Source organism: Carcharhinus amblyrhynchos, chromosome 7, assembly GCF_965287045.1.
Source record: "Carcharhinus amblyrhynchos chromosome 7, sCarAmb.v2.hapA, whole genome shotgun sequence".
Classification (NCBI taxonomy): domain Eukaryota; kingdom Metazoa; phylum Chordata; class Chondrichthyes; order Carcharhiniformes; family Carcharhinidae; genus Carcharhinus; species Carcharhinus amblyrhynchos.
The window spans coordinates 62,787,875-62,800,731 of NC_137330.1; the positions used below are offsets into that span (position 1 = coordinate 62,787,875).

Consider the following 12,857-nt stretch of genomic DNA (forward strand, 5'->3'; position numbering starts at 1 on the left):
GACCAAACCTATTTTGCTCTTGAAGGCTCAACAGAGGGCAGAACATTTCACCTGTTTACCCTGGTCTTGACAAGAGCTCACCCTGGTCTTGAGCATAATCACCTTGCTGCTGGTCTCAGAGTCAAATTCCACCTCCCCTCTATGAGCTTTGAACTTCTCTCAGTAACACTTGAATTTCATGCTCAATGGCTTCCCCTCCCCTCTTCCATTCAATTCTCCAAATGGCGACAGGAGCTCAACTTCACCAACTGCCTACCTCGAGGACTGATGTGCCTGCTTGTCATCAGCTTTAACCAATTATGAAACCGATGGCGCATAAATCCTGTGCACCATGAACTTCATCACTCAATTAGCAATTAATCACTGAAAATTGTGGTTAAATGAGTATTATAAGCATATCATAGCTGCTTCCATTCTGCATGCCAATGACTTTACCATCCCACTTCCTCTGCCCTGCTGGGATAATTTGGCACATCTGCCCCCACATCAGGGTCTTGACAAAGTGCTTCTCATGCTATTAGAAGGCCCTACTCCCATTCCCCCCTTCTACTAAATTCCACCTTAAGTATTTGTCTTAAGGTTGATCATTGTAAATGAGTATACGGCTTCATTAATGACAAAGCAAACGGAAAGCTCAGCATCAACACAAAATATGCAGTACGTTTCTCATGTATTTGTCTGCTAATAAAAAAAAATCAGAAAAATGTGCTGGAGGAAAAATAACACATAATTTTAAAGTTGGTTTGTATCATCAACAGCAACATTTCACTCCATTAAACCCTGTAAGAGAGTATCAATTATAATTACAAACAACCATCGAAGTCTATTAATATTTGGTGCCATACAATTGTCCTTTCAGGAACAAGATTTGAAGAATGTGTTATGTTTAAGTAATGTAATTATCAAACAATTGAAGTAACTTTTCCTTATTTTTACAAAACTTGTTTTTGTAACAGATATGAACTAAAATCAATATTCTCAACTAATGGCATCAATTCTCCTTGAAATCATTATTTGTTGGAACAAATTCTCAACCTGCTGAGTGATTAACAATGAACACTGCTGTATTTTGTATGCCTCTCATTATCTAACTTTGTAGGTGATTGGTTCAGTGTACATTTATAAGAGTTGTTCTTATTTGGAAAATGATTTTAACAACGAGTCACTACCCAGCTGGTTCTATCTAGCTGCAGACGATCTGGTGTTAAAACCAGGATTAGAGAATCTTGCTTCTAACATAAGAACATAAGAAATAGGAGCAGGAGTAGGCCATCTAGCCCTTCGAGCCTGCCCCGCCATTCAATAAGATCATGGCCGATCTGTCGTGGCTCAGTTCCACATTCCCACCCTCTCCCCATAACCCTTAATCCCCTCTCTTATCAAAAACCCATTAACCCGCTTCTTAAAAATATTTAGCGAGGCAGCCTCCACCACTTCAAAGGGCAGAGAATTCCAGAGATTCACCACCCTTTGAGTGAAGAAGTTCCTCCTCAACTCCGTTCGAAACCTCCCCCCCTTTATCTTGAGGCTGTGCCCTCTAGTCCTACTGTCCTTTCTGAGCGGGAAGAGTCTCTCCACCTCTATCCTATCCATCCCATTCATCATCTTATACATCTCAATGAGATCTCCCCTCATTCTTCTAAACTCTAACGAGTACAAGCCTAGTTCATTCAACCTCTCCTCATAGCTCAACCCCGTCAACTCCGGCATCAGCCTAGTAAACCTCCTCTGCATTCCCTCCAAGGCCAAAACATCCTTGCGTAAGTACGGCGCCCAAAACTGCACACAGTACTCCAGCTGCGGCCTCACCAATGCCCTATGCAGCTGCAGCAAGACCTCCCTACTTTTATATTCAATCCCCCTCGCTATGAAGGCCAGCATCCCATTCGCCTTCCTGACCACCTGCTGCACCTGCAAGCTGGGTTTTTGCGACTCGTGCATAAGGACCCTGAGGTCCCTCTGCACCGTCGCCTGCTGCAGTTTTTCGCCATGCAAGTAATAATCCTTCCTACCATTTTTCCTACCAAAGTGGACCACCTTGCACTTGCCAACATTAAATTCCATTTGCCAGTTCCTGGCCCATTCACCCAGCCTATCTAGATCCTTCTGTAGACTCTCCACACCCTCCGCACAATTTGCTTTGTCTAAGACTAACAGAATTTTGGTTTTCACACTTCTTATAGGAAATAAAAATGACAAGGTTTTTCATTTGCCCCTGGCCTCTGAGTAATGCAGGTTGTGAGACAAATTCACATACTGGCAGCAGAGCTTTGGAGTTTTGGTGTGTGAAAGGTGCTTTTCCAAACTATTTTTACAAAAAGGTAGGCAGCTCATTGTCACCATGATTTCAGTTCAATGCTTGAAAGTTTCAGACTAATTTCCTCACAAAAGGCATCATTACCACAACGTCAACAGATTAACAAAATCTTTGAACCTACCTCTGACGTAAAACTTTTTTCACCTCGTGTATTCTTTCCAGGGCATTATCACATCATTACCTGTTCATGCATCTTATCTGTTTCACTTGTCTCTACAAAAGCATGCTTTTATTTTTACGTCACCCTTTGTTTCATTACACCACGGGCTCCAAGAGCAATTGATATTACCTGGCATGACAGGCCAGAATAACCTTCTGGGCAAAAGCACTGCTCAATCTGTTGGGCACGTTCAGCCAGGAAGTAGCTACCACTGGCTTCAGCTACTTCCAGCGATATCTCAGAGATTCTGGATTGACAATGAAAGAGAAAATTAAATTTGGTAAACTTCATGAAACAACAGTTGTGCCTTTAAATTCAAACTTCCTTTATTTTACTTTTCCCAGTCATTAATATGTGTATGTTTAGTCAGACTGCACATTTACGGCAAGTGCACAAGCTGTTGGAACTGCAGCTCATCAATCTCCATCAAATCAGCTACGCCTGAACTTTAGCAGCAATGTTTTACAAACACCACTTTTTCTGAATGCATACTGAGTGAAATTCTGTTCCTGCAAATCAAAGTCAATGCGAGGGAAAAAAAAGTCACTTTGTTTCGCTAATGGAATACCACTTTTAGAATAATAATTTGATAAGTTCTTTTTGCACAGATGTATGTCATTTATGATTGGTAGAAGTTGTTGTAATGATTTATTAAAACGGCAGAACCATCTTAATGGGTAAACATTTTTGAGAGATCAAGTGGTCCCCTTAAATCGGAAAAAACTTTGCTATATAATTATTTATAGTCTTAACAAATAAGCACTCCCAATAAATGAAACAAAATGTCTTAAGGATTGCATCATGTATCTAAGCAAGTGAAATATGCTGCTGGAACACTGAAATCACCAGCGTGACATATTAAATTTCAGACAGCATACATCCCTGCTGCAACTATATGGGCAGCAACAGAAAGGAACAGAAGGAGGCTTTTTAGTCCCTGACGTCCATTCCATTATTCAGTGAGATCATGGCTGGACTGCAACTGAGCTACATATATATGCGTGGGATTTTCCAGTCCCACTTGCTATCAGGATGGTTCGGTCCTGCCAAAACGCAATGGATTTTTGACTGGGCTGCTAAATCTTCTTCAGCGGCTCCCGCCATGACTAGGACGGAAAGTCCCAACCAAACAGCTTCTGTTTTTTCATCACCCACTTGTTTTAAAATCCTATTTTTTAACATAGGTTTTTGGCTGAGCTTGCATTTATCTCCCATTATCCCACAAAACCCAAAGATTCCTCATTTGAATCTTTTCATATTATTTCAAACTTCAGCAAATACATACTGGCTGCCCAAATTGGCTACATGTTTAAGATGCTGGAGAATTTTGAAGCCGAGGGCAGGAGTTCTGGCAAAAATAATTGCAAAATGAAAGCTGTTGATCCAGGATTTGCATTTCCAAAACTAGCATTCTAATTTCATATGTTGGTTTCTATTTGTACCTGGTTTGTCTCATGAAAGTCCCATAAGATGCCTTGATGAGAATGGAGTCAATGTCATACAGCGCATCCATGAAGTCTTTACGAGAAACAGGTCTGCCATCTGGTAAATTGTCATATTTCCAATCATGCTAAAATACAAATATTTTGAAGACTATTTATATAAAATCACTTTATTTGACCTCACCTCCTTCCTTGGCACCCAATAGTTATTAACTTTGATTAAATGAGCAATTTTGAATAAAAATATTCTAATTGGCAATTCCATGTTAAAATGTAAATAATGGCAAGTTTACTAATGCCGTTCTCCTAGTGATGAATGGTGCTTGAAAAGCAAGTGTATCAGAGATACAATGTAATACAAAATTCATAAAGAAATTTAATATTATAGGAATTTACCATAGCAGATTAACCATTCATGCTCAGGTTCAATTGTGAATTACAAATTCAATAAGAACTGTCAAGAGTAAATGATTTTGCATATGAAGCATGGGTTGGAAATTCAATGCCGCACTGTCAAAACTTCCATCTTTGAGACTTGATGTCAAGCCTGAAAACGTAAGATCCTGCTTGTGGCATGAGTTGGTGTTCGATAGTAACTTCACCTGCCCCCAACCTATGCAACCTATTCTTGTTACTATCCAGGCTAACTAATGGTTTAGATAATAATTACTTTATTAACAATTCAAAAATATGTAAATTTTATATTTTTGCTATTTGCAAAATTTGAGATTAAAAATATGTACCTCAGTGAGTTCTACCTCATGTCTGGTTAACTGACCGATTTGTGGAGCAGATACATGTCGCACGATAGTCATCTGTCCTGTGGGCCCGCCTCTCAGAATAATTTGGGGCTCGTAGGTAGATTGACCCACTTCTTCTCTGGCTTCAAAGTAAATTGCATACCTCAGCTTGCCACCATAGGCGTTGAGCTATAAAACAAAACAACATTTTCACAGGTGAATTGAGTACGTTGCATTGACCTCCTGAGCACAAAATACACATTGCAAAACACTCAAAATGGCAGAACACAAGCCATCCATCTGCAGGCGTCAAGAATTTGGAGTGGAAACTGGATATGCCAGAATTTTGTTCCACTTACAGAACCCCTTGAAATCCTGGCTGCAGGGGCTCTGGGATAATCTTCCATCTAACCCCCTATGTGAAGTGGTATATTTGGGGGAGTTCATGGGCTTGTCAGGGATTCTGCTGTTATGACTAAGTAGGCCTCAGTAGAACCCAGCAGCTGCAGAGCTGTAAGTAATCCCTTTTAAAGTCTTTTGGACGGCTTTCTAATTTCACAAATCAATTCTGGAGAACACTGTGACCTTGAGGCTTTGACAATTTTCTCAGTCTTTCTTCAGACCAAAGCCAGCTAGAGGCACAGCTACTCTGCGCACAGACAGGGAGGAATTAAACTAAGTTTAATTGATGAATTAAATTAAATTAATTAATTCTTCAGTTAATTGATGAACTCACAGGTATGAAGTTTCTACCCTGGTGAGAATTGCTGCACACTCCAAGTTGATCTTGAAAAGATGGTGGTGAGCCGATTTCTTGAATTCCTGTCTTCAGGTTGCATAGGTACACCACAGTGCTTTTTAGGAAGAAAGTTACAGAGTTTTGCTCCAGTGACAGTAGTAACAATGGTAACATACTACCAAACGAGGATGGTGTGTGGCTTGGAAGGGAACTTGCTGGTTTTTATGGGTTTGGAAAGTACTGTTGAAGAAGCCTGAAGTGAATTGCTGCAGCTCATTTTGTCAGTGGTGTACACTGCTGCCATCCTGCATTGGTGGTGGAGGAAGAAAATGTTTAAGGCGGTGGACTGGTTGCTAATTAAATCAGGTTGATTTGTCGTGGATTGTGTCAAGCTTCTTGAATGTTGCTGGAGCTGCATTCAGTAGAGAAATGGAGAGTATGTCATCACACTTGACATTTGTGCCTTGGACATATTTTGGGGAATCAAGAGGTGAGTTACTCACAACAGAATTCTGACCTGTTCTTGTAACCATGGTATTTATTAATGGTAACTCCAAGGATGTTGATAGTGGGAGATTCAATGATCATAATGTCAATAAGTGTCAAGGAGAGCTGTTTACATTGTCTCTTGTTGGAGATAGTTATTGCCTAGCATTTACATGGCATAAATGTTACTTTCCACTTATCAACCCAAGGCTAAATTTGCCACATTTAAATATGGACTGCTTCAGTATCTGAGGAATCACAAATTACACTGTGCACTATGCAATCATCAGTGAACATCCCCACTTCTGACCTTATGATCGGGTGGGGGGAAGTTGGGTGGATCCTTGATGAAGCAGCTGAAGATGGTTGAGTTTAGAATTCTGCAGTAAGGAAGGCTGAGATGATAACCTTGGCCCAAAGAATTGGGATGGAGTCCCCATCTTTTGGCTAGGGCAAATAGAAATGTGCTTGTAGGACTCCCATGTTGTAGCAGGTCCATTGGAATTTCAATATCAGTTTTTTTCTTTTTAAATAATATATTTATTTTTACGTAATCTATGCGGCCAATCGTAACATTTTCAATTGCTATAGCTTTTAGAACACTTTTAAAGGTTTTCCTCACTGGGCAATATTCTGACAACTGAGGCCACTAAAAGTGCTGGCAAGTGATGAAACTTCCCATTTAATCATAGAATCTGTACAGTGCAGAAGGAGGCCATTCAGACCTCCAAGTCTGCAGTGACCTCAATCCCACCCAAGCCTTATTGTTGTAACCCCATATATTTACCCTGCTGAACGACAGAGAGTGGGATAGCTTGATCTTGGGTTCAAACATAGCTCGGCATCAAGGGCTGAAGGGCCTGTACTGTGCTCCACTGTTCTATGTTCTAATCCCCTGACCCTAGGGTCAATTTAGCATGGCCAATCAACCTAACCTGCACATCCTTGGACTGTGGTAAGAAACCGAAGCAAACTAAGGAAACCCACGCAGACATGGGGAGAATGTACAAACTCCACACAGACAGTGACCCAAGGCTGGAATTGATTCCGGGTCCCTGGCATTGTGAGATAGCACTGCTAACCATGTATCACCCAAAACTGCACAGTCCTGTTGTTGTTTGTGTTAAAATCAATGCTGTGTAAAATTTAATAATGGGAAATAACATCTGAAACTGAATCATCCCTATAATGGAACAATGTCTATCTTTCGATCTTAGTACCTCAACTAGCGAGGCAAAGATCTTCAGAGCATATTCAAAATCAACTTGTATAATGTGGATCCTCCTTCCTCCTTGGGTTCAATAGGTAAATAAATTATTTTATTACATTTGGGGAACATGGAGGCCAAGGTTAGAATAAATTTCTTTATTTTGGGATAAAGTAAACATAAGGTTAAATGATCAATAGTCAAGAATGGAAAGGTCAAATAAATGTTAAGTGCAAGGACTTAAAACAACTGCAGTTAAAATTATTTTCTTCAGATTTTATTATCAGGTATCTAACATATGAACGTCTATTCTTGACAATTGAGTATTTTATTGCTTTATTATTAAGGTTTGTTTCAGCACCATAACTTGAGCTCAAAATTTGCAAAAGAAAATTGCCTGTTTCTGAAGCAGAGAATCTTCTGGGGCAGCCAATCTTTTTAAATTTATTTCTGGGATGATGGTGTCACTTTAAGGTCAGCATTTATTACTCATCCTTAATTACTCTGAAGAAGATGGTGTGAACCAACTTTCTGAACTGCTGCAGTTCATGTGGTGTCTGTACTCACAAACCTATTTGGTAGGGTGTTCCAAAATTTTGACTTAGTGATGATGAAGGAATGGTGATATAATTCCAATTCAGGACGATGTGTGGCTTGGAGAGGAAATATAGGTATTGATGCTCCCCTGTGCTTTCTTTTTTTGCCCTTCTTGCCAGTATAGGACAGAGATTTGGAAGGAGTGGCTGACGAATCCTTCGTGCCAATGTTGGGAAGAAGTGAATGCTGAACATAGCAGATGGGATCCCAATCAAATAAGCTACTTTGCCCTGGATGGTGCCAGATTTTTGCAGGAGATACACTCATGAAGCATATGGGCAGTATTTCATCACACCCTTGACTTGCACATTGTTCATGATGAAAGGGCTTTGGGAATTCAAAAGGTGACTCACTCACCAGATAATTTGCAATGTTTGATCTGCAGTGTCAATGGTGGCTCAGATGATAGCACACTTGCTTCTCAGCGAGCAGATTGGTAGATTGATGCAACGATTAAACCAAGGCCCTGTCTGCCCCCTCAGCTTTGAACAAGAGCATTGATATTTTCCCTCAAGCTCTGATCAATATTTATCCCAGTCAACATTAGAAAACAGATGATTTTATCATTATCTCACAGTTGTTGTGATCATAGTAGTTGCTATAGGTATAAATAAATATTGTTTTTTGTGTTTAAGGGGATACTTAAAATTCAGCTTCATGCCACAGGAAATCAATATGTCTTGAAAGAATACAGCTCAGGGAAAGCAGTGTAATTATTAATTTTAGCCTGTAGTGTTTACTTAGAGGAGAACTAATGGACTTCAGTTTACAAAAAGGAAAGATACCCTCGGGTTTTGATTGAAGGAATGGATTAGGTATTCAGTTTAGGTATTCAGGGTCACGTGATAATGCGGTTAATGGAGGGAAGTAGATATGTAGCAGAGGAAAACAGCTTTTAGTTTTGGCTGGGATTTGTTTAAAGACAGAGGTCTGCAAGCTGCTCTCAAAATCAAAATCTCTCTAAAAGCTTTGAGACTGTGTAACTCCTTACAGCAAGTATATTTATGGTTGCTAACAGTATTTAAAGTGAAATTTTAAGTCTGTATGTGAGTGTTGAAGAGACTGAAGCCTGGAGAGAGGGTTGTAAAGTGTCAAACACTGACAATGTGAGGCCACGGAATTTTGACTGACATGCCGTTCCCATGTTTCGGGACAGAAAACTAGCAGGAAGCAACAGCTGTTTAGCGGGACAAGTGTGAAATGTCAAACAGCCCAAATCCATGATCAAGGAGCTAGTTCCCAATACTCTGTAAGTCACTGGAATGAATTGGAAGGAAGGGAGAATTGAGGAAGGTCTTGGATTTTGGCCTCTCTCCTAAAGGCAACAGGGTCCATCTTTTAAATACAGATTGGTTTCCAGTTGTGTGATTGGAAACCAACTTCTTTCTAACTGGTGGCCTAAACAGGGAAAGCAATGCAAATCTTTTACCAAGTGAAACATAAGAAATACGAGCCAGACAAATAGGCTGTCATGCCCGTTCCACCAATTTAATACAACCACGGCTGAACTTTGGCTTCAACTCCACTTTTCCATCCACTCCCCATATCCCTTGATTCTGTGAGGAATGAAAAATCTGTCCATCTCAACTTTAAATATACATAATGGTGGAGCATCCACAATAATCTGGGACGGAGAATTCCAGAGATTCACATGCCTTTGACTGTAGAAATTTCTCCTCATCCAATCCAAAACAAATGGTCCCATATCCTGGGTGTATGTAAACTAGGTTCCTCGGCCAAGGTATCTCAGTGTTTACCCTGTCTAACCCCTGTTTTAGTGAGATCATCTCTCATTCTTCTGAATTCAGGACAGTATAATCCAGCCTCTCATCCCAGGACAACCCTCTCATCCCAGAGACCAATCTAATGAATTCTCACTCCACTGCCAGGAGAATCTGAACAGTTAAGGTTTGTTTTAATATTTTTAACCTTGTCCTCTTCTGGCTGATGATTCTGATCATACAAATTGCTTGAGCTTTGTCCGACTTTAAGCTGATTTTGTTTTGGATCAAAGTTATGTTTTGTGGTGAAAGAAGGCATTTTAAGAAATTCCCCTTCTTGGTTATGTTATGTAATGAGGCGGGTAGAATTAGGGACCTTGTGGTGAAGGAACCTCTTGGGGAGAGTGATCATTGTATGGTGGAGTTTCTGGTGCAGATGGAGGAGGAGAAAGTGGGTTCCCGGACACACGTCCTTTGTTTGAACAGAGGGGAGTACGGTAGGATGAGAGAAGAATTGGCGAATGTTGACTGGGGGAGCGCGTTGGAAGGTAGGTCTGCTGAGGAGCAGTGGAGGATCTTAAGGAGATCTTTCTTGGTGCTCAGCAGAAATTTATTCCGATGGTTAAAAAGGATCGGAGGAGGAGAGGTAATAAGCCGTAGGTAATGAAGGAGGTGAAGGAAAGTGTTAAATTAAAAGCGGAGGCATTTAGAGTAGCTAAGAGTAGTGGGCGAGAAGAGGATTGGGAGAGGTTTAAATGTCAACAAAGATTGACAAAGAAGTTGATAAAGAAGGGTAGGAGAAACTATGAAGCTGGGCTAGCGCTTAATATAAAAAAGGATAGCAAGAGTTTTTATAAATATATAAAAAGGAAGAGGCTGGCTAGGGTGAACGTTGGACCCTTAGAGGATGAGAGGGGGGACTTAGTGGTAGGGGATGGGGAAATGGCTGAGGTCTTGAATAACTTTTTTGTTTCGGTCTTCATGGAGGAGGACGTGAATAATTTGCCAGGTGTTAGCGATGGAAAGGTGGTAGGACTGGAGGGTCTCAATGACATTATTGTTACTAGAGAGGCGGTTCTCGACAGACTGGAGGGACTGATTGTGGACAAGTCCCCAGGACCGGATGGAATGCATCCGAGGGTTCTGAAAGAAATGGCGGAGGTGATAGTGGATGCCTTGGTGGTTATTTTCCAAACGTCACTGGATTCCGGGGAAGTGCCGGAAGACTGGAAACGGCTAATGTTACGCCGTTGTTTAAGAAGGGTGGCAGGCAAAAGGCAGGGAATTATAGGCCGGTTAGTTTAACGTCTGTTGTAGGTAAAATGTTAGAATCCGTTATCAAGGAGGAAATAGCGAGGCATCTTGAGGGGAATTGCTTGATAGAGCAGACGCAGCACGGTTTCGTTAAGGGGAAGTCGTGTCTGACAAATTTATTGGAGTTCTATGAGGATGTGTCTAGGGCGGTGGATAGAGGAAAGCCGGTGGATGTGGTCTTTCTTGATTTTCAGAAGGCGTTTGACAAGGTACTTCACAAGAGATTATTGCAGAAGGTAAGGGGGCATGAGTTGGGGGTAGGGTGTTAGCGTGGATAGAGGATTGGTTGTCAAATAGGAGGCAGAGAGTGGGGGTTAATGGGTGCTATTCGGATTGGCGGTTGGTGACTAGTGGAGTACCCCAGGGGTCAGTGCTGGGGCCTCAGCTATTTACCATTTATATAGATGATCTGGAGGAGGGAACCGAGTGTATGGTGTCGAAATTTGCTGATGACACCAAGATTGGTGGAACGGCAAATTGCGCGGAGGATAAGAGAAGGGATTAAGGGTTATGGGGAGAGGGCGGGAAAGTGGAACTGAGCCACGACAGATCAGCCATGATCTTATTGAATGGCGGGGCAGGCTCGAAGGGCTAGATGGCCTACTCCTGCTCCTATTTCTTATGTTCTTATGTTCTTATCTAGATAGGCTGAGCGAATGGGCCAGGAACTGGCAAATGGAATTTAATGTTGGCAAGTGCGAGGTGGTCCACTTTGGTAGGAATAATGGTAGGAAGGACTATTACTTACGTGGCGAAAAACTGCAGCAGGCGACGGTGCAGAGGGACCTCTGGGTCCTTGTGCATGAGTCGCAAAAACCCAGCCTGCAGGTGCAGCAGGTGGTCAGGAAGGTGAATGGGATGCTGGCCTTCATAGCGAGGGGGATTGAATATAAAAGTAGGGAGGTCTTGCTGCAGCTGTACAGGGCATTGGTGAGGCCGCAGCTGGAGTACTGTGTGCAGTTTTGGTCGCCACATTACACAAGGATATTTTGGCCTTGGAGGGAGTGCAGAGGAGGTTTACTAGGCTGATACCGGAGTTGAGGGGGTTGAGCTATGAAGAGAGGCTGAATAAACTAGGCTTGTACTCGTTAGAGTTTAGAAGAATGAGGGGAGATCTCATTGAGATGTATAAGATGATGAATGGGATGGTAGGATAGAGGTGGAGAGACTCTTCCCGCTCAGAAAGGACAGTAGGACTAGGGGGCACAGCCTCAAGATAAAGGGGGGGGCGGTTTAGAACGGAGTTGAGGAGGAACTTCTTCACTTAAAGGGTGGTGAATCTCTGGAATTCTCTGCCCGTTGAAGTGGTGGAGGCTGCCTCGCTAAATATTTTTAAGACATGGGTTGATGGGTTTTCGATAGGCAAGGGGATTAAGGGTTATGGGGAGAGGGCGGGAATGTGGAACTGAGCCACAACAGATCAGCCATGATCTTACTGAATGGCGGGGCAGGCTCGAAGGGCTAGATGGCCTACTCCTGCTCCTATTTCTTGTGTTCTTGTGTTCTTATGATGTTTTGGCAGTGAACACGTTATGCTTTTGAATCACTGCTCAGAGCAACAATGAAGTTCAATCTCAATATTCCTATCTGGAAGGACAGTAGAAATAATTGAGTAATTCAGGAATTCATCGGAATTCTCCATTAGATTTTTGAACACCCTTTTTAAGGTTATTTGACTTTTGTTTTAAATATTAATTTGTAGTCTTTAAAAGAATGACAGTCACTGTTTCAAAATATTCTGTAAAAGTCACAATGATCACATTTCATTACCTGGAAATTACATACAAAATGTAGTTTTAAGAGCCAGTGACCAAAGTTACTCAATTATGCTCTCAGAATAAAACACACAATTGTCATCCAACATGTGACTCTGGTTGTGATTACAATAACAACTTGTAACCTCTGAGGGCAATTTAGAGGAAGTGTTTGGAAACAGTTGACAGGGTTATCGCCCAGAGGCGAGTGGTGTGCTGGACATCTGTTGTGAGGTCAGGAAACCCAAAAGAATGAGCTAAATCCAGAGTTTAATAGCAGCTTGCAGGACTGCTTTAAACATTTTTCCGTGAGTTTTCCATCCATAGACAGCTTGATAGGCAGACTGGAGGTCTTTTCAGTGGGAAAATCTGTTTCACAA

General features: G+C 41.6%; 1 protein-coding gene across 5 annotated transcripts in view; it reads right to left on the bottom strand.

Moving 5' to 3' along the window:
• The window catches only part of lama2 (laminin, alpha 2), a 363,864-nt gene that overhangs the window by 103,116 nt on the left and 247,891 nt on the right, over positions 1 to 12,857 (bottom strand). For all 5 annotated transcript variants that reach the window (XM_080192473.1, XM_080192472.1, XM_080192475.1 and 2 more), the window contains 3 exons: positions 4,663 to 4,848; positions 3,920 to 4,047; positions 2,607 to 2,724 (listed from right to left, as the gene is read on the bottom strand). In XM_080192473.1, coding sequence (XP_080048599.1) covers positions 2,607 to 2,724; positions 3,920 to 4,047; positions 4,663 to 4,848 — 432 coding nt within the window. The remainder of the gene's footprint in view (positions 1 to 2,606; positions 2,725 to 3,919; positions 4,048 to 4,662; positions 4,849 to 12,857) is intronic.